This window comes from Lissotriton helveticus, chromosome 4_1, assembly GCF_964261635.1.
Source record: "Lissotriton helveticus chromosome 4_1, aLisHel1.1, whole genome shotgun sequence".
Lineage (NCBI taxonomy): Eukaryota > Metazoa > Chordata > Amphibia > Caudata > Salamandridae > Lissotriton > Lissotriton helveticus.
This window is the reverse complement of record NC_136063.1, coordinates 157,472,785-157,497,339: the sequence shown is the minus strand read 5'-3', so window position 1 is coordinate 157,497,339 and position 24,555 is coordinate 157,472,785. Positions and strand designations below refer to the sequence as shown.

Sequence of the window (24,555 nt, the reverse complement as noted above, 5' to 3'; positions counted from 1 at the left end):
CGGGGCTTGTCGCACGCCCCATGGGCCTCTCGGCGACCGGCTCCTCGGCTGTTGAATACACACCCACCTCAACAGGTCCCACCAGCACCTAATTGCCTCTGTTGAATACAGGGTGCAATCTTCTAATTACGGTATAGGTTCACGGAAACCTACAGTGCCTTTGTACAAATGGTATGGTTACAATTGGCAGCTTAGCATCAATGAAGACAGACGGTACTGCAGCCCTTTTTGTCATGTCGGGAAAAATACTGCAACACATCTGACAGACATACGTCATTTTATGACAGACACACTTAACAATCTGACTCATACACGTAACTCTCACAGGCATCCTGTATGTTGCACAGGGCAATGGTATGCTGTAGTAGAGAGGCATGGTACACAGCACAGTGGTGTGCAGTCACGTACACCCATAGTGTACAGTGCACACAGGCATCCTGTATGTTGCACAGCGTAATGGTGCACAGTCATACATAGGCATAGTGCACAGTACAGTGGTGTGCAGTAACTTACCGGCATAGTGTACAGTGCACACAGGCATCCTGTACGTTGCACAGTGCAATGATGCACAGTCGTACAGAGGCATACTGCACAGAACAATGGTGTGCAGTCACGTACATTTGCAATTTTTTCTGTTTGTATCTTTTATGCAACGCATGTAATCCTTAGTCCTTATGTTTTGCAACGGGTTCTTATGTAAAGCGCTCTGACACCTTCGGGTAAAGTTTGCGCTATATAAAATCGCATTAAATAAAATAACATTTTTTTTAAAAGTATAGGCATGCCCAGAGCGGGGGCAGCAACCTAGCATATAACAGCCCTGTGGCACCAGTACACATTTCCAACTCGTCTCTAATACCCCTGCCCTGGCTTCATGGCGTGACTAAAATTGGGTGATTCTTTGAAACAGTGCTTTATCTTAATATCCTTTGGGTTCCTTCTTCTAAGCACTCTGAAGCAGACTGAACTCAAGTAATTTGTTCCATGTAAAAGAAACAAGCATTTGCAATGCAACAGGTCTTGCATTACAAAACGTTTGAGCTATTGGAGGCAATAGCTCAAACGTTCAGTAATGCGAGTCCTATTACATTGCAGATGCTTGTTTAGAGGATGGCGAGAGACTGAAAGTTGGACAGACTTCCGCCAGATGTCTTGCTCTGCCTCAAATTGATATCCTCTTGAACCCTCAACCTGAAACAGCTTTCATGTGGCTTCTGCTTGCCACCCAGGCACAGAGAATGAATGCAAACAAAACAGCAGTGACTTTTCACGTGAAAAATAGAGCAAGGAAGAGGCATTCGACTAGTGGTTGAGATGCAGAGTGTGAAACCAGAAAACCCGGAATCGCCCCGGTTGCCTTGACTTTAAAACTGCAGCGTCACACTCTGCACGTGCTGCGTGTTGTATAACCTGCCTGCGTGGTACTATAGGCACGCGAGAAGCGCAAGATCACGGTTTGAAGAGAAAGCCCCCGGCGGGGGCGAATCCCACTACAATAAACACTCTTCCTTTGTCGGGGTGCAGCAGAAAGCATGGGGCGGGTCCGAGATGTGCCTGGTCATGGTGAGAAAGGTGACAGTCGAGTCTGTGCAGAATGCCTGTCAGGGAGGGGTGACTTTAGGACGCGTCGGACCTGTATAAAGCTGCAGAGACTCCCCGGCCTGGCATCAGCGGCTGCTCTCCCTCCTCTCCGTGGCGGTGCTCCAGGTTTCCAACGAGGACGAACTTTGAAGAACAAGTGAAATGTCGGCCAAGAAGGTGATCACCGTGTTTGGGGCGACAGGTAAGACGAACCGGCAGGAGGGAAAAGTGGACGCGAGCTGGGGACAGCTTTAGAGCTACATTGAAACGTACAAGATAAAGGGAGGGGGGGGGGGTATTTAATTAACAGTTCTAAAATGGCATTTGGCCATGCCAAAACAAGCATTGGCAAAGCCAACAGGTCTCGCCTTCAAATGGGAAGTGCGGACTTATTGGCTATGCCATTGTGTTTTTGCATCGGAGATCCTTGCATATATATATATATATATATATATATATATATATATATATATATATATATATATATATATATATATATATATATAATTAAAGGTTCTAAAATGGCATTTGGCCATGTCAAAACAGTACATTAAATAAAAATTAAAAAACGCAAAACTGCTGCCAGTTTGTTACATTAGCAATGACGGTAAATTGCACATTTAAATTCTTTTCTGCACTTTGAGTAATAATCTTTACTGGGCACTGTCCTTGTACTACACGTACGGCATAAACAAAGTTCATTTCGCATTTTGAACTTCAGAATTCCCACGGCATATACAGGGGTCGCTCTAGACATCTTGCTGGAGTGTTTACAAATTTACGGCTTAAGGTTGTGGACCCGTCCTACAATATACAACACGGGGAAAGGCTTTGCTGACCGTAAACTGTCTGATTTGGGTCAATGTATTTTAGTGAAACCGAAACCGTAACAAGCAAAGAGCCACTCTACTAAAACTGAAAAGGCAACATTAGGACGCCATTAATTTCAGCATCTGACCTCGATCTATTCAGGCAGAGCACATGTCCTAAATTAAGAAGTGGGGGGACTAACCTAGATAATCAGAATGAGAGTGGAATCGCGGCGCGTGACATCACAACGCGTGACATCCCCGGAACTGGCACCACAGGAAGTGGCATCACAAGAAGTGACATCGGATCTGAATCCCTCACATACACGTTTAACATGACTATCATGAGTACTTAATAGGAACGCATTTCGAATGTACAGGGAAACACTCCTGATTCATGCAGAAGATTCACACTTTTGTAAGCTACACACAAAACAAGGTTGCCTTTTGTCAGCTTAAACTTCATCTGCACATAGTGCTTTACAAGAAAAAATAGTGGTACTTAAATTATTTCAACACCAATTCAGAGGTAGTAAGTGCTATTTAAATTGGGGTAGTAAGTGCTATTCAAATTAAATTTATTTTGTTTAAATACTGGGAAAGACCAACACATCCGACATTCTTACAGTCCATGCATATCCAGTAAACAGAGACTAAACAAAGTAAAAAGCTGCCTCTCTTAAGTATGTGGGAGGTGCTAACAAGGTGTGAACATTCGTTTGCTTCTAGGTGTGAGGACCCTGACTGCTCCTAGCCAAGAGACTTGAACAAAAGGAGGTCTGATGAAAAAATAATAGTCTCCCAAACCGAACACAGATAGAAGCGTAAATGTACTAGTAATTTAGTGGTGCTCGTGGGACGAAACAAAATGCAACAAGCATTGGCAAATTCAATATTTGGCAATGTGTTTTTGTGATGTTGTACTCTAGGGTTGGGTGGATTGGGTTGAGTGGATTGAATTGTGGTGGATTCGAGTAGGGTGAATTGGAATGGAATGGGGTGGATTGTAGTGGAATGGGCTGAATGTATTGGGGTGGTGGCGTGTGACCTGGAGTGGGCTGGTTTTTATTCGAGTAGAGTGGGGTGGGGTGGATTAAAGTGGGGTTGACTGGATTGAATTGGCGTTGGGTGGATTAGATAGGGTTGGGGTGTTCTGGAGTGGGTTGTATTGGAGTGGGATGGGGTGGGTTGGATTGGGGCGAGGTGGGGTGGATTGGAGTGGTGTTGACTGGATTGGAATGGGGTGGATTGGAGAGAGGTGGACTGAAGTGGGGTGAGATGGGGTGGATTGCATTAAGGTGAGGTGGACTGGAGTGGATTGGGTTGGGTTGGGTTGGAATGGGTGGCTTTTGAGTGGAGTCAATTTCTTTGGAGTGAGTTGCAGTGGGTGGATTGGACTGGACTTGAGTGGGGTGGATTGCGGTGGATTAGAGTGGAGTGAACTGAATTGAAGTGTTGCGGATTGGATTGGAGTGGGGTAAATTGGATTGAGCGATATGGATAAGATGAAGTGGAGTGAGGTGGAGTGTACTGAATTTGAGTAGACTAGACTGAATGGGATAGGGCAGATTGGAGTGGGGCAGATTAGTGGGGCAGATTAATTTTGACTGCTGGAATGGAGTGGAGCAGATTGACTGGAGTGGGGCAGATTGTTTTTGACTGGAGTGGAGCAGGTTGATTGGAGTGGGGCAGGTTGATTTGGACAGGAAAGGGGCAGATTGTTTGAAGTGGGGCAGATTGACTTTGACTGCTGGAATGGAGTGGGGCAGATTGATTGGAGACGGGCAGATTGATTTTGACTGCTGGATTGGAGTGGGGCTGATTGTTTGGGCTGGGGCTGATTGATTGGAGTGGAGCTGATTGATTGGAGTGGAGCTGATTGATTGGAGTGGAGCTGATTGATTGGAGTGGGGCAGATTGATTGTTGTCGGGCAGATTGATTGGAGTGGGGGAGATTGTTTTGGATGGGAGTGGGGCAGATTGATTGGAGTGGAGCAGATTGCTTTGGCCGGGAGTGGGGCAGATTGACTGGAGTGGGGCAGATTGACTGGAGTGGGCCAGATTGACTGGAGTGGGCCAGATTTTTTTTGACGAGTGGAGCAGATTGTTTTTGACTGGAGTGGAGCAGGTTGATTTGGACAGGAGTGGGGCAGATTGTTTGGAGTGGGGCAGATTGTTTGGAGTGGGGCAGATTGTTTGGAGTGGGGCAGATTGTTTGGAGTGGGGCAGATTGATTGGAGTGGGGCAGATTGATTGGAGTGTGGTAGAGTGATTGGATTGGGGCAGAGTGATTGGAGTGGGGTAGATTGATTAGAGTGGGGCAGATTGTTTTTCATTCGAATTGGGGCAGACTTTTTTGGATGGGAGTGGGGCAAATTGTTTTGGATGGGAGCAGATAGAGTGGTGTGGGTTCTGAAGGATTGGAGTGAATTGGGGTGCGTGGCGTGGACCGGTCTAGGTCGTATTTGATTGAGTGGGGTGGTTTCGATGGTGTGGGGTGAGGTGGGGTGCATTGGACTGTGGTGGATTGCAGTGGGGTGGATTGGGGCGTACTGCACTGCATAATTAAAAAAATCACACATACGAAATAAACCATGTCGCTTTGCAATGTATAAAACAAGATACTTGTCGTCTTTTGAGAACAGCGCCCATGAGCAAAAACAAAACCAATCCAAACATGAGCTTCACGGTGAAGGAAATGTCACTGGGTTCCAGAATCCGAAAAGCTGTGACCGGCCATGGCTTATTTTGGATGAGCACTTTCCTTCCTGCCTGACTCCCTGCAAAGGGGCACATACTCTTAGAAGCAGAGTCTTACCGAGGATCTCTCGGGGGTCCGATGAGATCATCCCCCATGGGTAGATGCATGCTGCAAACACTGGGCAGGTTCCAGTTGTGCGGAGTTGAAGATGGGGGAACTACCGGCAGACATTGGGGCATCGTTCTGACCCTTTGATAACTGGACAGAGAGGAATATCTCCCATTAGGCAGAGTTTGGAATTCTCACTTTTGCTCTTGGAGAAAAGTCTTCTAATTGTTTGACTAAAACATGATGTAACGCAAGCATTTGTGAGATAGTTACTTGTTTGAAGAGGCGCGGGGGAGAACTTCCGCATCTCCAAAAGGGAAAGGAACGTACGAGCTGAAGACTGCAAGGACAAGTGTGCACTCCAGCACAGCATGGATGGTAAGGAGGAGGGCAAGCACTGTAACACGTCCATTGTGTGCCAAGGGGCAGGCTCCATTCCGCCCACTCATGGCCGGCTCTAGGGCGGTGCGACCTGTGCCACCGCACCGGGTGCTGACTTCACATGGGGGCGCTTGTTTGGTTAACAGCTCCTCCTGCAGCGTTCCTGGCCTCCAGCAATTTTCAGTCAACAATTAAAATGCCAAGAAAACTCCAGTGATTAATGTTCTTCCTGGCAAGATGGAGTTTTGTCAAGTAGAAGTTTTGACTCGTGAAAGTTTTGAAGGTAGCGTAGAGGGTTAATATGCCAGCTGCACAGAACATGTACCATGCAGCTAACAAAGTGATAATAATGTAAACAGGTCAGTGGGTTACTGATTTGGCAGAGACTTCCTTTTGGTAGTTGCAGTATACAGTGCGCTATTAACTGTCATCAAAGAACTGCATGCAGACTTCAAGGTATAGTTTAGAGCGTATGGATTTTGTTCCCCAGACTTTCATTACTGTACTGTTGCATAAAGGGTACATTTGGGTACAAATCATTTCTTGTTATTAAAGAGAGCCCCAATCAATTGTGTTACATTTTAAATTCAGAGTTTGTGCTTTTCCAGACCAAGTACTCTTCAACTATACTGCCTACCAATATGGATGACATGTGAATTCACCCCTTGTTGTCCTCTGTTTTATGTAACATTTACTATACACTGATTTACACACCTATGATTGATTGTCTCTGTGTAATGCGTGTGTTATCTAAAGTGCTCTGACACCCTTCGCTGTTATGAGTGACGCTATAAAATTAATGTAATGCATCTGAGAGAGAGTGGTTATGGAGACTGTTAAAGGGTGGTAGTGAGGGGATCCGTGACTGAGGTGGTCGTTGGGAGCGCCCAAAAACATTGTTGCCCTGGGCGCCACCCGTGCTAATGCTGGCCCTGGGTCCACAGTGTCTAAAACCACCGTCTCTAGCCATAGTTTCGATAAGTAGGAACTAACCGGCCCGCTCGCCTAGGGCAACATGATAAAAACGTTGTGGGTAGTTAGGAACCCCGCCCCCTCTAGCCGATCTCGAGTGGAAGAGGTTCGTCCCTGCATCTGGGACATCACAGAAGAGACCTTCTTCAAGGAAAGAGGTGCAGCCCTTTCTCTGCCACAGGAAACAAGCTGTTAGACCGCCGAATGGAGTTAAAAATAAAATGCTGCGCTCTTGCTTGCTCGTGGACAGGGAGAGTCTGCAGAGTTCACACCGAGGACTTCGACAGACAGCAAAACGGGCTAGGCTGCCTGTCAGTACTAAACACAATATTGTGGATGAATGTATGAATGCAAAGTTTCGTCTTGACCAGCGCTGAGAATATATAGTTCCCACCTCCCCCACAACTATTGATTGCTTCTCACGCAGTACACGGTTGTGGTGATCCTCAAGCTACCCTACCAGACAAGGTGAGTTGACGTTTCCTGTTCTGAACAGTCTTTGCAGCCGGGTTGCTACGTTGTTTGGCAACATATTATTATTCACAGGCCGAATTGGCTTTTCAAGACCCTGGTCTCTGCAGTGCAGCCTGTGTAGATGCCACAGGAGAATGCCGGCCCTTCACGTAGTGGAACTGGCGAACAACTGGTAAAATGGGCCAGTGAAGTCCACATGTGTGAGTGTGTGTGTTTAAGAGGGGGCGGCATGGGGGCTTTGGGATATGTGAAGACAGGCTGGGGGGACCAAGCGGTGGACACGGGCGTATGTAGTACCCCTTCTTTTTTAACAGAGGGGGTTCATCCTCTTTATCTGGGTCCAACGAACAGCTTGGATTTGTGCCTTTTAAGACAAACTGCAGACTCGTTGCATCATCTTGATTGTTGTGTCCCATCACTGTGGCAAAGGTCAGATACACTCGAAGTCCGACCTCCACAGACAACACCCTCATCTCCTTAGCCTTGAGAATGGCACAGGCGGGGGTGGGGGTGGAGGGGTGGTTAGAAGAAGGGAGTGCCCACTATTGGCACTATTGCCCTCTATTGGCACGGGGAGACCTCCACATGGTGTTGGGCCACTCGAACTCTGGCCTTGGGCGACGGGTGTAGAGTGGTGCAGACTCGCGGATTTGGCCGGAGCCAGAGTCTATGGGTGAACAAATCTGGTGTTCACTGGAGACAAAGTCTTTTCTTTGGAAGGCAGGGCAGGTCCTCAGGGTTCTTGAGGTTGCTGGCTGCAGGACACACCGGTGTTTCGCTTCTGCAGGTTGGCACCCTCCTCTTCTTAGCTTCAGAACTACTGTTCGGTCCTTCTTCAACAGGCTCTCAACCCAGGGGTCCAGAAACATGTCTGGTGGTAGCAGCTGGTGAGCAGCCACTCCGCCTGGGCACGAGTGTTAAGTTGTTTTTCAGGAGGCATCTCTAAGATGCCCTCTGTGTGCATTTTTCATTAAATCCCACACTGACATCAGTGATAACAAACTCCCAGCACCGTATACTCTTAATGGCATTACTGCACAATGTCTAAGAATTGACTTAGACAATGTAGAGGTACAGGGCTCATGAACTTGTACCCTCATCACTGGTACAGTGCACCAAGCTAGAGGGGTGGCTGATGTATGCCAGGACATAGGGTTGTAGGCATGGCACACAGAGGTGTGTGCCATGTCAACTCTTCACTTTGTTCTGCACCAAAACACGCAGCCTGCAAAGGCTGTATGTGTGTGTAGAGGTACAGGGCCTCTAAAGGTGGCACAATAAGTGCTGAAGCCTTTATAGGCCTTCCCCTTCCATAGTGCCCTTGGTACCTGTGGTACCATATACAAGGGACTGACCTGTGGCCAAAGAGTGCCAATCGGGATTTGTTTTCAGTACAGTTTTAGGGAAAGAACATAGGCCCTGAGTACTTGTTTGGCAGGAGCCCAGGACATACTCAGTCAAAGCACAGCAAAAAGTGGGGACTACCATGCAAAAAGAGGGTACTTTCTTAAAGTATACTGCTGTCAAGCCTCAGTTTACCACTGTGATGTCTTCCCAAACCGCTTCTGCGGTACCACAGCCTGCCCATGCACCTACCCTTGTTATTGTCTGCCAAAATACATGATGTTTGTGCAATAACATATTCTTAGGTGCGGCCTATACGTTTTTTAATGTTGAAACACAATTTAAATCTCTACACCATGTCTTTTCTGTACACCTAGGTGCTCAGGGCGGGTCGGTTGCGCGAGCCCTCTTGCAGAGACCTGAGTTTGCAGTGAGAGCTGTTACTCGTGATGTTAACCGGCCAGCATCACTGGCCCTTCGTGACTTGGGAGCCACGGTGGTGAAAGGAGACCTGGACAACCAGAAGAGTGTGGAGGAGGCCATGAATGGGGCTTATGGCACATTTTTGGTGACCAAATACTTTGACAGTTCCAGCAAGGAGAAGGAAGTACAGCAGGTAAGACCAGAAAGTCTTCCTTTGATCATCGTGCAACATGCCAGATATTGCCCTTTAGTTCTTCAGCGTGGCTGCCTCTATGAATCCTTGAAGGCCCAAGAGCTGCTTTTCACAACTTGTTCTTTGCTTTTGTCCTCATCTGGGACCCACACCCATCGCCCCTACTCCTGTCCTTCCTGTTCTGGCTTCACTCGCTACGCTCCCCCCCCCCCAACTCGCTCCTCCGCTGGCTTTGCTGCTCCCTTTTGTTCCTCAACTTCACCCTTGGTCATAGCTCTATCCTGGTCCTGCTGTAGTTGCTCTTGTGCCTTACACCTTAACCCCTTCCGCGCTCATGACGAGCTGAGCTCGTCATGAGTTGTGCCGCTCGCACGCTCATGACGAGCTCAGCTCGTCAAGTAACGCGGCTTTTTGAAAAAAGCAGCGCAGCGCGAAAATAGCCGCGGCACGCATGCGGTTAAGGGGCTTCTGGCCAGAGATGAGCTTTTCCACCTAAGGGTGTCCCCGCCCCACTCTCTATCCTCTCCCTGCATGTTTGCCCCCTCCTTTCCCTTGCTTCATTCTACCATAGCAGCCATTACTGATGATGCTCTGATGAAATACAGGGTTGCCAACAGGCTTTGCTGTCCCCTCTCACTTTCCATCGTTTTTGCTGCCTGCCTCCACCAGTGTTTAATTTGTATTTTTTTTTAAAGTGCCAGGGCTCTCATTTGGAGGTCACTGCAGCTTGCACCACACATTGCCGCTGCGATGCTGCCAGTGATCGCACCAACACAACTACTAACCATCACACTCCTACACGTGTAACAATTCATATCAGAATGGCTTGGGAGGCAGTTAATAGTTATTTTTATGCATACAGAATTATAAATTAACTGTTGTTGTACTCTTCTCTAAATTAGTCAGACAGAGCCACTTTGTGGCAGATTGTCACAAACACTGGTGCTGACCATTAAGTGCCAGTGCCTAGCGCTGGAAACCACTGGCTCAAGTTAAGCACTGGCCTACACGCTCACATTTGTGACAGATTCGAGGGCGCAGGGGCGGGGGTGTTTTCTTCCTGTGCCTCTGCATCTGGAAGAGATGTGTCTGCTAAGACAGAGCATGCAGAGCTGATGTTACACTTTGTAGTTTGCTGCTTTTGTACAAGAACGTGCGTTGGATTTTGTTTTGGTCCCTAGCCCATTTGGAGATTATGATGATGCATGTGGTACTGTAGTCAAAAGACCTGTTGCCTTGTCTTCTGTTTTCACAGGGAAGAGATGTGCCTTCAGAGATGATGCATTCTCTGCTGATACTGCAAGAGTGGCTGCTTTGTCTTTGGTGTTTGTATAGGGGAGGGGCGTTTGCGGAGATGATGTGTGTAGTGCTGGTACTGCGGGAGTTGCTGTCTTGCAGTCAGTGTTTTTATAGGGCAGAGGTACGACTGTAAAAAAGATGCATGCTGTGCTGGACTGCAAGAATTGATGCCTTGTCTTATGTGTTTGTATATGGCAGGTGTCTCCAACCAGTCGATCGTGAGCTCCCAGATACCTTCAGAGCAGCTCACAGCCTTGAGTTTATTTCTAAATTAGCACAGGGTCACATTTTCCTTTTTAAGTTAAGGGAAGGCTGTGATTTTTACATTATTATCATCAAGCTTCAGATAGCAGGGCCTGATAATGAGCAGTGCTCTGGCAGATTTATGACCCAGGCTGGGGCATGGGGGTGAAGAAATGAAGCATTGAGGTATTTTACTCTTAAATAAAAGTCCTGGACAACTCCATATTGGAGGTGAGAACAAAATGATGTTTTTACATGGGAGAAAATTAAACTTAACTTAATGATTAAGTTAACTGTTCAATTTAAAGTTCTCCCATTTTAAGGTGTTGCATTTACAAACGGCAGGCTTCTTGCTTCTAATGGCTAGTAGGCACTGTGCCATATGAAGAACTGAAAATAGTAATTTTTTAAATGGGAGAAATTTAAAGTGCAACAAAATGGTCATTGAACACTTTTGCACAACATCTTTCTGCACTTTAAATTTCTTTCATTTTAAAAAGTGGTTCTATGTTTGCGTTGTACATGTAACTGTGCCACATATGGTGAAAGAAATGTTCTTTGCCACAAGTACATGTGACACAGGCTCACAGTTACATGTTCGTACATCCCCAAAGATCTCACACTCACTGACACACATGGCAGCCCCGTCACAGTACCCCTAGTCAAATTTGTTATCTTCTTCTCCAAACTAAAGTATCTGGCTCTATGGACATTAGCTTTCAACTCAATGAAGATGAGGGCATCTGGTAACAATGGGGGAGTAGTTTAGCCTTCATTAGTTCATGATGATTTTCACTGATCAGAAGTAGCACTCTCTATAGAAAAGGTTGGAGACTCTTGATATATAGAGAGGTGTTTGCGGAGGTGATGCATTCAGTGCTGGTACTGCAAGAGTTCTGCCTTCTATTCAGCATTTGCATAGGGGGAAGTGTGCTTGCATAGAAGTTGCTTACAGTCAGTGCATTAAATGAAAATATGGCAGTGCAGCTACTCACTATTAAGAGTACCTGATTGCACCTGGGAAGGGCGGTACCTGCCCATTAAAAGCACTGCTGGCAGGGCTGATACTGTGTGAGCTGCCGCCTCATCTTGTGTTTTTTGTTTGAGGAGATGTGATTGCGGAGGCGATGCATGAAGTGCTGATTCTGTGAAAGGTGTTTTCTTGTCTTCTGTCTTTCTACAGGGGAGAGGTATGGCTGCAGAGATGATGCATAGTTGATGCTCTAAAATGTATATCTGTGAGTCTTCTTTGTAGAAGGGCCAAGAGTTCCAAATGGTTGACAAGACTCTAAAGTTGTCATACTTCTCCTAGAGGGAGTGAAACATGTGCAATTACTTTTCGTAACTTAAAGGAAGAAATGCTTTTCTATACACATGCATGCTGGAGATGGTGTATAATATGTTCTCTGACAGAAGCAATGTCTTCTTTCTTCCACAGGGCAAAGTGGTGGCTGATGTAGCGAAGCGACTGGGCACGAAGCACGTGGTCTTTAGTGGGCTGGAGAACGTGAAGGCGCTCACAGGCGGGAAGCTGGAAGTGCCTCATTTTGACAGCAAGGGCGAGGTGGAGCAGTACTTTTGGGACCTAGGGGTGCCCATGACAAGTGTCCGCGTCAGCTGCTACTTTGAGAACTTCATCACTGTCATGAAGCCAATGAAGGCAAAGGATGGCGACCATTACAACCTAGGTACGTCCCACACATGGTCCAGGTTGTAGAGCGTATCTGGGCAGCACCTACATAGTTCTGAGCTCAAGGGAAGGTTGAGCATTCACATTCACGTTACCCACAGCTCTCAACTGTGGGGGCATGCAGGAGCAGCTCCTCCGCTAAGGCGGAGGAGCGTCGCCCCACTGCTCTTAGAGTAGTGAAAACTTGAAAAATAAAATGATAATAACAACGCTATTACAATTTTATTTTTCGTTACTGTGGGGCTGTGTTAGGGCGGGGCTTGTGGCTCAGGGAGAGGGAGTGGTTTGTGCACACTTAAGTGCGCACGACTGCGCGGCCAGCCGTCTTGACCCGGCCAAACAGTCATGCGCACTTTGCATGTTCCCCACCAGGCTGTATTGCACAGTCTGGTGGGGAATATGTACAGGTTCCCTGTTCCTGTCTGAGCGCCGATCCACGGTGCTCAAATCAATCATAACACTGCATTGCAGCGTTGTGATTGGCTCAGGGGAGCCTGTGTGTCTGTGTGCTTCCTGCTGCTTCTTTCGGACTGGAGTCAGGAAGAGAAGCGAAGAAGGAGGAGAGGTGGTGGAAAAGGTAAGTTGGTTTAAAAAAAATATTTTCATACCCCCCGTCGCGCCTGCCGCGCCACCTCATTCCCTACCAGCCGCCACTGGGTGCTTGAACCCCTGAAGTATCTAACTAACCAGTATGTATAACATGGTGCAGATTGTGAGCAGCCTTATTAGGATGCCTCCAGCTGTGGTTACCATCGTTTCAGATGAAGAATACATCTGGATCCTGCCCGGGAGGTGGTTTTGTGGTACTCTGAGCCAGACACATATGCAGTAACATGAGCTGGCTCCAGCCCCCTTAATGTCAGAGTTGTTGTTATAAATCCGGCACCCACATTGCATTTTATTATATCAATTAGTATCTATCTCATCTCACGCTAGAAGAATGAACAGCTGCTTTGATTTCCCCCGAAGTAAAGCCTTAACTCGCTGAGCTATCTCACGGCCAGTACTCTGCAGAAGAAGAGAGCTGTCACCCCAGCCAAGTGTACAAAAGTCCACTCTGGTTGTAACTGTATGAAGCGTGTTAGAACCGGCTATTTCTGGTAGGCTAAGGCTGATGCCAAAGCCAGGCAGAAACCACCATTCTAGTCAGGGCAAGGAAGTCACACGCCAAGATAACCCCTGCTCACCCTCTAGGTAGCTTGGCACGAGCAGTCTAGGCTAAACTCGGAGGCGATGTGTAAAGCATTTGCGTCAGCACACAACAGCAACAACATACTAGGCACACCACAAAAGGAACTCCACACAAGGTTATATTAAAATAACTTTTGTATTGTCAAAACATATCAGATAGAAATCACACATGTACATTGTGCCAACTGGCACGGCAATATTCACAAGGGATTATTTACACAGGACAGGGCCACATGGGCCACTGTCATAATCAGCACTTTTAGAAATAGAAATAGTACTTATAGAACTTAGAATAAAAGTGTATAAAATCACTGTAACACAAAGTAACAGTTATAGATCACATCCAGTAACTACTCGGGACAGGTAAGTACCACCTACGCAACCCTAATCCTTAGGAGACTGTCACGCAGGGGACCAGGACCTCACTAGGACCACCTGTACTAAAAAGAACAACCACCTAAGTATCACACAGCATTTAGGGGTCTAAGGAAGAACACATTACCCAGGATGCATAAAACACATTCAGAGGAGTAGTAAAGGGAAACCACCTAAGTATCACATAGCGTTTAGGGGTCTAAGAAAGAACACATTACCCACGATGCATAAATATACATTCAGAGGAGTAGGAAAGAGAAACACATAATGTATAAACCTACACATTTAGCGGTGTTAAGAATAAAGCACATGATGCAATAAAAATACATTCAGAGGTACCAGAATAATACAGTAGCGCAAAAGTCACATGATGTCTAAAAACATTCAGAGGTGCAGGAATAACATATGATGCAAGGAAATACATTCAGAGGTGCAATAACCATACAATTGCGCAAACCTACATAAGCCACCACCTGTGGCAGTCCCTAGGCCAACTGGCCTTGTTGGGGCTATGTTATGTTATGTTATGTTATGTTAAATTAATTTGTTGAGCGCGCTAACACCATTAGGTTCCTTGGCGCTATACGGAGAGAGCAAGAAGGAGAGACAGGAAATAACATAACAGATAAAAACAGCTAATAATACGCTTCAGTGAAGAGGTGCGTTTTAAGGGAAGATCTGAATCTGGAATAGGGGGAGGACAGCCTAAGAGGAAGAGGTAAAGAGTTCCAGAAGGACGGGGCTAAAAATGAAAACCTGAGGCCACCGTGTTTCTTCCGCTTGAATCTAGGGACAGACAGTAGAGCCATCTGAGATGACCGGAGAGTGCGGGAAGGGACATACTGATGAAGCAAGGAAGAGATGAAGAAGGGACTATGGCCAGTGAGAGATTTGGAAATGATGCAACCAAGCTTAAATTTACAGCGAGCAGAAACCGGTAGCCAGTGGAGACTTTTTAGAAGGGGTTGAACATGTTGATCTCTGGGTTGATGATATATCAGGCGGGCAGCCTGATTTTGGATCAACTGGAGTCTCCTGAGTTGGTATGCGGGAATGCCTACGTATAGTGCGTTAGCATAGTCAAGCCTAGACATAACTAACGCAAGCAAGGCCAAAATAAGGGCGTCGGTGGTAAGTAGGCGAGAAATTTTACGTATTTTCCTGAGCTGGAAGTGGCTGGAGGAAACTACAGCGCTGATCTGGGGTGTCATAGATAGGTCGTTACTGATGACAACTCCCAGACTTTTTGCTGAGTTGACGGGACAGGGGGGGCTGCCAAGAGTGGCAGGCCAAAAAGAAGAGTGCCAGGGATTGGAGGGTCCCCCGACAAGCACCAGCTCGGTCTTGTCGGGGTTCAGTTTCAGGTGGTTTGTGCCCATCCAATCGCTGATAAAACAGAGGGTGTTTTGGAAAGTGGAAATGGATTCATCCCCGGAGTCAATAGTGAAGACCAGTTGAATGTCATCCGCGTAGTTAAACGCGGAGACATTAAATCGACGGAGGGAACGAATTAACGGGGCCAGGTACAAATTAAAAAGGAGAGGGGATAAAGAAGAGCCTTGTGGGACGCCACAGGTCAACTCGACTTGAGGAGCAGAAAACTGGGACAGCCTGACAGCTTGATGGCGGTGGGTCAGAAAGGAACGTACCCAGTCCAGGGCAGTGCCCTGGATGCCAGCCTCTCTGACACGGTCGACCAAAATGCCATGGTCGACCGTGTCAAAGGCGGCCGACAAGTCCAGAAGGACCAGAGCCTGACAGATGTTAGAGTCGGCGCCCCTGCGTAGTTCGTCCATCACAGAGAGGATGACTGCTTCTGTGGAATGCGCAGGTCTGAACCCGGCCTGTTGGGGGTCCAGGACACAAGAATCTTCTACAAACGAGGTGAGGGTTTGCGTAACATGGGACTCTAGGACTTTGCTAAGGAAGGGAAGGAGAGAAATTGGGCGATAGTTGCTCATGGTGGACGGATCAGCCGTAGGTTTTTTCAGGATGGCAACCACCTCTGCCCGTTTGAAGGAACCCGGGACCACCCCCGTGGTCAAAGAGCTGTTTAAGAGGGCTAGAGGGGGATCCGGGCAGGAAGTGAAAGCTTCTCGCAGGGCCGATGGGGGGCAACAGTCGCTGGTAGAACCAGAAGAAATTTTGAGCAAGAGAGAAAGAAACTTATCTTTTGAAATGAGGGGGAACTGGGTTAGGGTGTGAGTGTGGTGAGGATAGGGGGGATTGGGGGGGGAGGAAGCAGATGAGGCATGAACAGAAATGCTAGTTTTGATTTTAACAATTTTGTCCACGAAGATTTGATTCAAGGAATCGCACAGGAGCTGGGAGGGGAAGGGAGCAATGGTGACTCTCGCCGGGTTGGATAATTCCTCAACAATAGAGAAAATATCTTTGGACTTGTTGGTGGAATTCAAGATCTTGTTGGAAAAGTAGCTGGATTTAGCCCGGGCTATAGCAGACTTGTATTCCCTCAATTGAGAGGAGAAGACAGCTTTTGTCTGGGGGGTATATTCTCGACGCCAGCGTCTTTCGGCCTGACGGAGGCTGAGTTTCAGTGCCTTAAGTTCCTCGGTGAACCACCTGTGGGCGTCGTGACTACGCCGCGTCTTAACAGGTTTTAAAGGTGCCTCTGAGTCAGCGGCGGAGACAAGCCATTGGATAAGGTTATCGGACTGAGAGTCAATGGAGAGGGTGGGTCCCGTGACAGAAGGGGCAGATGAGCTCAGGAGGGAGGTAAATTTATTGAGATCGGCCTTGTTCCAATTACGTGCCAGAAAATTGGAATCTCGGATAATATTAGCAGGAGGGGGCTTGGCAAGGGAAAAGGTGATGAGTAGATGGTCGGACCAAAGACAGGGGAGAACGAGGGGAGTGGAAATGTCTAAAGAAGAAGTCCATACTTGGTCCAGAGTATGACCTTTGACATGCGTGGGTGTGTGGATATGTTGGGTACAATTGAGACCCAGCATAAGGTCAGAAAAGGCATGTGAGTCAGAGGTTTCATGAGGGTCCGATGGCCAATAATTAAAGTCACAAAGGACCAGAACATTGGTGTTGTTAATGGTCAGCTGCGAAATAAGCTCACCAAACTGGGCTGAGAAGTTTGGCATAAGTTGGGGAGGGCGATAAACTAGGACACATATAAGAGAGGACCCAGGTTGCTCCAGCCTGAGTGCCAGACAGTCAGTCATGGGGATGCTGGGAATAGACACAGGGGAAAACCGAATTGGGTGCCTAATGATGGCTGCGACCCCGCCGCCCACTTTGCCAGAGGGGCGGTTGGCTTGCAGTATGTAGTATCCCGGGGGGATGGCCGCCAGGATGTCAGGGGAGGAGTCATCTGTGAGCCAGGTCTCGGACAGGAATAGGATATCAGGCTGTTCCGACCCTAAGAGATAGAAGATGTCAGATTGATGGCTGACCAGAGACCGGGTGTTAAGGTACATCACAGATAGGGGGGGGTTAGGGGCAAGTCCCGAGGTGGAAGAGCGAGACTTGCCAGCCAGGTCCGAGGGCCTGTGAGTGGGAGATGGAAGAATGATCTCGGGGAATGTTGTCCTAGGTGCGGACAAGCCGCATACAGCGTGCTTAACAGAGGGCTCGGGGGGAGGGAGAACGGAATCGTGAAGAGAAATAATGAATGAACGGGGATGAGTAAGGCAGGGGGCAGAATGATATGCCCCATGCCCCAGCCTGCCGCGGACGGGCGCAGACGGGCTTAACTCAGGCGCAACTCCGGCGCGCCTACGTCGCGCCCGCTGCGCTCGTCCGCTGCGCTGACACATATTGGTCGTTTAAATAGGGGCGGGACGAGGGAGGAGTGTCAGGGAAGCTTCATGCAGATTGGAGCCCAGGCAAAGATGGCGCCCGCTGCCGCTGGGAGCCCGCGATAACAACCAGCCCCCAGCCAGCCGCTCCCCTCTGAAGTGGAAACGGAGGTTAATTACCTGCACAATTTGAAAGGTAGGATTAAATATGCAATTTTAAAAACAGTGCGCTAATAAGACGCCGCCGCTCGCAATCAGCGGGGCGAGATGCAGAAAATACAAAGAGAGGCTCTCTCTCGCTCTCGACTCTCACAATGTCGGCAAAACAAGCCCACTGCCACCGGGCTGTCTGCCAAACACCGATAGAGGAGTAAAGCGCGCTCCTAAATAGGGGCGGGACAAGGGAGGATTGTCAGGGAAGCTTCATGCAGATTGGAGCCCAGGCAAAGATGGCGCCCGCTGCCGCTGGGAGCCCGCGATAACAAACAGCCCCCATCCAGCCGCTCCCCTCTGAAAGTGGAAACGGAGGTTAATTACCTGCACAATTTGAAAGGTAGGATTAAATATGCAATTTTAAAAACAGTGCGCTAATAAGACGCCGCCGCTCGCAATCAGCGGGGCGAGATGCAGAAAATACAAAGAGAGGCTCTCTCTCGCTCTCGACTCTCACAATGTCGGCAAAACAAGCCCACTGCCACCGGGCTGTCTGCCAAACACCGATAGAGGAGTAAAGCGCGCTCCTAAATAGGGGCGGGACGAGGGAGGAGTGTCAGGGAAGCTTCATGCAGATTGGAGCCCAGGCAAAGATGGCGCCCGCTGCCGCTGGGAGCCCGCGATAACAAACAGCCCCCAGCCAGCCGCTCCCCTCTGAAAGTGGAAACGGAGGTTAATTACCTGCACAACGCTAGAACGCCCTGAGTCTCAATGTCAGGGGCCTAAACGATGCAGGTGCCCATTACTTGCTGGGCACCTGGGAACACTCACAAGGGCCTAAACGCTGCAGCTGGCACTAAGTGCTGCGCAGCTGTGACTGGCCGGGCACCTCGTGCCATCTCTATCCCTCTCAGGGACTCACTCTCCATCTTGCGCCTAAACGGTGCAGCTGCCCACTAATTGCTGGGCAGCTGGAGAATCATCAAAACTGCGCCAGGGCCCTCACTGGCCCTCAGGCGCAAACTGCGCCACGCTGGAGCCACACAGGCTCTACAAACACCTATGTCCACGTTGGAGCCACACAGGCTCTGGGCCTCACATGCCCCCCATGCGGGAGCCACACAGGCTCTGCGTCCCGTTGGGGCGACCCGCTGCCAGCCGGGGCCGCCCTTGAAGCCCTCGGGGCTTCAGACTGACGATCAGCGCGCTCGCGCTACGGGGGGGAAGGGCGGACACCGACAATGTGTCCCGGCGCCCCTCCCTTGCGTCTGCACACTCACTAGAGTCCTCCACTGAGGACTCGAAATCGCCACATGCCCGTGGAGCACTCTGCTCCTAAACTACGTATGCGCTCAGGGAGCCTCTCGGGGCTCTAGATATCGTTGGGGCGACCCGCTGCCAATCGGGACCGCCCGGCTCGCACCAACTAGGCCCCCCTAGATAGAGGGTAGGACACGGGCCATCGAGAGAGCCTACGGGGCTCTCAACCACATCGCGGGAAGAAGAGAGGAGCGGCCCGCTGCCTCGATCAGGCACTGCCGTCCGCAGAGCTCCCCGCCTACCCCCAGCCCTTCAAACACTCACCGGGCTGGTCGAGGGGGCTCTGCCTCCCACACGGCTTCCTCTGCTGGGCTCTCCTTCGCCGGCGCTGCTCTCTCGGCTCCTCTCCTCAGACTTCCTGTCTCTGCAGGGCTCCCTCGGCACACGGGAGCCCTGTTAACCGGCCGCCACGTTTCTTCCTCGACGCCTCGTCTCCTCGGGGCTCCCTCAGCCCAGAGGAGCCCCGCGAACGGCCGCCATCTCCCGGGGGTCTTCACACCACCTCCTTCAGCTTCCAGGAGCCAGCCAACCACAGCGCGGCTCCTGGACCAGGCCCCCTTCAGATGACCAATCAGAGCACGGCTCTCCTTGGGTCTCGGCCAATCCGGTCGCGGCCCCTTCATGGTGCTTTTCTCCGCGGAAAATCGAGGTGGGCACTCGTAAATACTAAAATAAATACGGGCATGAAACCTCAGCGCGTCCAGCGCTATCAGCGGCCATAAAGCGCTCCTAAGCGCTAGAAAAGTCCAGAGAAAGCGCTCTCAAGCGCTTGGGGGAAATGAAGCGCTCCAAAGCGCTAGACAACAGGCAGAGCGCTCCCAGGCGCTCAGGGGGAAGCTCAGCGCCTCCAGGCGCTAGAAATACAGCTCCAGCGCTCTTCCACAGGAAAATGCAGCTTCTCCATGCTGCCAAGGCCCCGGAGCTTCCCAGGGGGCAAAGCCAAGTCCTCCCATCAGCCCAGGCAGGGCAGAGGGGTCCCCAGGAGTCCAGGAATCCAGCAGAGTCCATCAGGAGTCCTCCAGGCATCCAGGGGCTGGGCAGCGCCCGCCCCCGGTAGATTCAAGTCAGCAACAAGAACAAGACAAGAACATTTTGGAAGGGGACACAGCCCCTTCTTATACACAGAAAAGGCTTTGAAGTCCTTTGAAGTCTTTGTGCTAGCGGGCCCTGAGCCCTGGGTGTATCTGGTTTCCCTCTCCTGTCAGCCTCAGGTCAGAGGTGACAGTGGGCCATCAGGAGGGAGAGCCAGCATGGTGGTCAGGCAGGCACAGCCCGGCACAACCAGACGCTATTTCCTCCCATCCCTGACAGCAGATGGGGCCTTTCATCTACGGCTGACTCAGACCCCCTCCTCCGGGGCCCTGCAGACCCTGTCCTACTCAAACCAGACAGTCCATCCACCAGCAGGCCCAGGCACTCCTGGGCCAGGCTCACCAGCCAATCACGTGCCAGCAGACTCACTACACAAATATGCCAACTTCCAAAAGTGGCGCTTCTAGACTAGACACAACCATGCCGCATATACCATTCTGCAGCATTCATTCTCACGAGTTCACACATATCAAACTCGACCCTGCACTCCCCACGCATCAGGAATCTACCATGGGCATACATATTCCCCATTCATTCCAATGGGAGGGCAGGTCACTCACCACACATACACAGAGAGCACACGCACGTTACACTGTACCACAGTGAAAAAGTGCGCAGAGGCCTAAAATCACCAACCCAGGTTCCAGAAACAGGCTAGGAAAAAGCAAAAAAAGTCTCGGGGGGAACCTGCCCAAAGGACCGGGTCCAACAAAGCGCCTTTGCTACGTATTAACAGTACCTAGCTCTGGATGAGGTGGGCTGACACTCATCTGGAAAAGATCAATAATTCTTTGATTTAGTATATTTAGCTTAGATGCCAGACAAGAAAGGCAGAGGTGACCACAGACAGTAACTTTAAGGTAACTCATGCAGGAGGAAATGCATAAGGGAGGCAACAAGATAAAGCACTTTATAAAAAAAAGTTATGAATAAATAAATGTCCCCCATTATAACTTTGATTCAGACTTCCTCATGTTCATTCCCTAACATTGTACCTCTGTCACCTTGGCCTCTTCAGAGTTCTAGAGCAGAAGAGGAAGCAAGTCAATGAAAGTTCTGAACAGCAGGGGTATAGTGCAATGACTGAGTGGATATGAACTCATGGGGTGGAATGTTCTAATAGCCTTGTACCCTGTTGAGGTGGGCTATACCAGCCATTAAAGGTCCGCTACCTTGTAATATATAATGCTACAGCGGGCCGTTAATGGCCATTAAAGCCATCTATGGGAGGGGAGCAGGGCTAACTTGAAGCATCGGCAAGGAATCAAATAAAGTTCAAGAGACAGGCTTGTATTTATCAATATTTGTTATACTGATGACCTTTTTTCGAAAAATTTAATTGTATCCTAAAAATCTTATTAACCGCAGCAAATGCATTTTCATTATTTTTCTATTTTATTTGGTGTCATTTATCAGACTCCAACTTTTAATTAGGTAGAATATGGCAGCCCATAGCAAAAGAAAAGTCTGTCACACATGCAGAAATGCAGAAGCATATTTGTACGTTTACAGAAAAGAGGCACATGAATTACTTTGAAGAAGGTGAGAGGGATATGAAGGGTGCGAAGGCAAAAAGGGTGATTAGTTCAAGGGATGAAGATGACACTCTCCATCAAGCACTATAAGGAGGGAACAAGCCTCAGGTGCCTACAAGATTATTCCTGTAGCCTGGGAATCATAATCAAGAGAAGGCCTGTTTGCTAGTGCTTTCTGAAATTTTTGACAATCAGATCTGGCTATCCTGAAACTATAAAATACACCTCTAGAGGATTTATGTATTTGAATAACCTAAGAAAGCCAGCGGGCTCACCAGGTACCAAATGGAAGTTCAAGTGTGACCATCGCTTGTGTCCTCCAAAAGGGATGCAGTTCGGGCCATCTGAAATTGTGTGATACCAACATGTGGACCTGTTAAGTACATGATGGCGTCACTTGTTTTGGTGGCACGAGTGTTCTTCAAGTCTCACTTGTAAGTCCACATTTTGATTACTGGGAGGTGAGGTGCAAAGGACCAGCCATCTTTGCAGTGCGCTGGTAGAGGTGACACTACCTGTCTGTACCTTCAAGAAGAAAACTGAGGCACTGGGAAGAAATTAATGAGCTCGGATGATCCTCTGGGTCTATGACATTTGCAAGTTTTCTGGTGAGTATAGAAGAAGATGACATTTTTATGCATTTGTGATGAGACCTATGGAGTGGAAGGAGGTGAGGCTATAATAGCAAAACCAATAACCAACATAGGTGTTTCCTTCCAAACAGGAGAGTTTTGTTTCCCTTCTTCTCCCCACTCATCTTGCTTAATTAGTCTCTGTTAACACTTCACCTCTCTTCTCTTTTCTACATTAGTGCTGCCCATGGCAGACATTCCAATGGATGGGATATCCGTGGCCGACATCGGACCAGTCGTGGCAAGCATCTTCCAATCCCCTGAATGTTACCTGGGCAAGGCCATTGGACTGAGCGCTGAACGCCTGACAGCCCAGCAGTACGCAGAGATACTGTCCAAGCACATGGGGAAGACAGTGCTAGATTCCAAGGTGAGAAGCAGGCTGTGTGCAAATAAAACGTAAGAGTAAAATAAGAGGATGTTTTGTAGCCATGTGCTAACTGCAGGTGCAAAATCAACCCAGTGCAAAAATCATCTACTCGAGTATGGGATTCCTTTCCTCTCCAGAGTTAAAATAGAGTAATGCATGCTAACAGTGTCTGTTGTGAGCATGTGCATTACCTATGTATTGTGTTTGGTGCACCAGTTGGTAGTGGCCAAGCAATACTAAAGCCAGCACAATTTGCTTCGAGCTCCTTACATGCACTGATGCAGAAACAGGGACTGATACCATTTCTGCCTATACTAGCCCTACCACCCTGCTCTAAATGACCTCCTAAACGAGCAGTTACTTTATTGTTTGGAATTTATTGGATGTAACAATTATCACCTATTACTAGTTTTGCCCATGAAAGGGGAATAGCCTCTCATGGGCCAAACGAACTCATAAGTCTTAAAAGGTTGAAGATTGGTACTGATTAATCAGGTTCTAGCTCCTAAAGAAAATGTATACGAAAAGCTCTATTTTGGTCATTTCCTGGAGCTTGGGCTCTAGTTCAAAAGGATGGCATCAGTGACTGCCTCACTTCTACTCTACCATCTGAGCCCATTATCTGACCACTCTGTTTACTCCAAGTGAGTAAATCCAGACTGGGCTCCATTTTCTAGAGTAACAAAGTGTTCGGAGCAGCAAGGACTCACGGTTTGGTTTTTTTAAGCATTGTGCACCCGCCAAAAAAAGGACTTCTGTAGTTGTCCCATGGCGGGAATAGAATGTATCCAGTCCTTTTTTTATTTTGAATGTTGGCGTAGCAAGACCACTGACTTATTGTCAGTAAAATTGCTCTCCCACCCTTGCAGCTCCACCATCAAGTGAGGCTATCCTGAGCCCCTGCACTCTCAGTGCTGGTGTTCGAGGCCCTCCTCCACTCGCAGGCTATACCTGCGCCTCATCCCTGGTGGTCTATTGTACCTCTCATTCTCTCTCTTGCTTCGTTTTTCTGCTTGTTTTTTCCTTTTCCTTTAACCTATTTTTTTCACCCTTTTACTGTCACTCTCTTTCTATCACTTTCCTTCCTCCTTTCACTTTTCACTTCTTTCTGCGCACCTCTCACCCGTTACTTTTCCTGCCGCTGCTGCCCCCGCAGCCCCTCCCCCAGCGCGACCAACCCATGCATGTTTCCCCTACCGCCTCCCTGCTGTCCAGCCCTCCCCAACCTAATGGTGGCCACGCAGCGGGTGCACCGCTGACGCTCCAAAGGCAAGCCCGTCTGCACCAGAACGCGACCAGTGCCAGTAACCCTGGCCCTCTGAACAGCCAACGCTACAACCCAGCGGAACTCTACACACTCAATCCAGGTCGCAACAACGAAGGCAAGCTAGCTTCACCAGCCGACACCCTTCAGCTGTCAACGCTGACACTACTCCTGCAGCACCGTCAAGACCACGGATCAAGCACAACCCGCCCGCAACAACGGGACCACACCAAAGACCCTGCAAGGCATCCTCCTCCACCTCTGATCCCGCCTCAAATACGCCACTGAAATCTGGGACCTCCTCGACGTCACCACCCCGAACGTCGCATTCTTCACTGAAACCTGGACCAACACCACCTTGGCACCTGACATCGCCATTGACATTCCCCAAGTATATAAGATCTCCCGGAAGGACCGCTCCATCTGTCCTGGGGGAGGGAGGGGATCGCCATCATCCACAAATCCACCCTCCGGCTGAGCACACTCCCCTACGAGTCCACAGACCTGATGGAACACCTACATTTTAAGATACAAGCAAGCCCTAACACCACCCTCCGGGAACCCTCATCTACCGGCCCCCCGGATCGCACAGACCATTCACCAACTTCATCCTGGACAACATCGCCCCGCATGCC

The 24,555-nt window shown here is 49.0% G+C and overlaps 1 protein-coding gene across 1 annotated transcript in view; it reads left to right on the top strand.

Moving 5' to 3' along the window:
* The first annotated feature begins 1,626 nt into the window (after positions 1 to 1,626).
* Positions 1,627 to 24,555, top strand: part of LOC144827081 (nmrA-like family domain-containing protein 1) — a 43,244-nt gene continuing 20,315 nt past the window's right edge. Inside the window, exons 1-4 of the mRNA XM_078685526.1 lie at positions 1,627 to 1,783; positions 8,748 to 8,986; positions 11,967 to 12,216; positions 22,466 to 22,656. Coding sequence (XP_078541652.1) covers positions 1,744 to 1,783; positions 8,748 to 8,986; positions 11,967 to 12,216; positions 22,466 to 22,656 — 720 coding nt within the window. The 5' untranslated portion in view covers positions 1,627 to 1,743. The remainder of the gene's footprint in view (positions 1,784 to 8,747; positions 8,987 to 11,966; positions 12,217 to 22,465; positions 22,657 to 24,555) is intronic.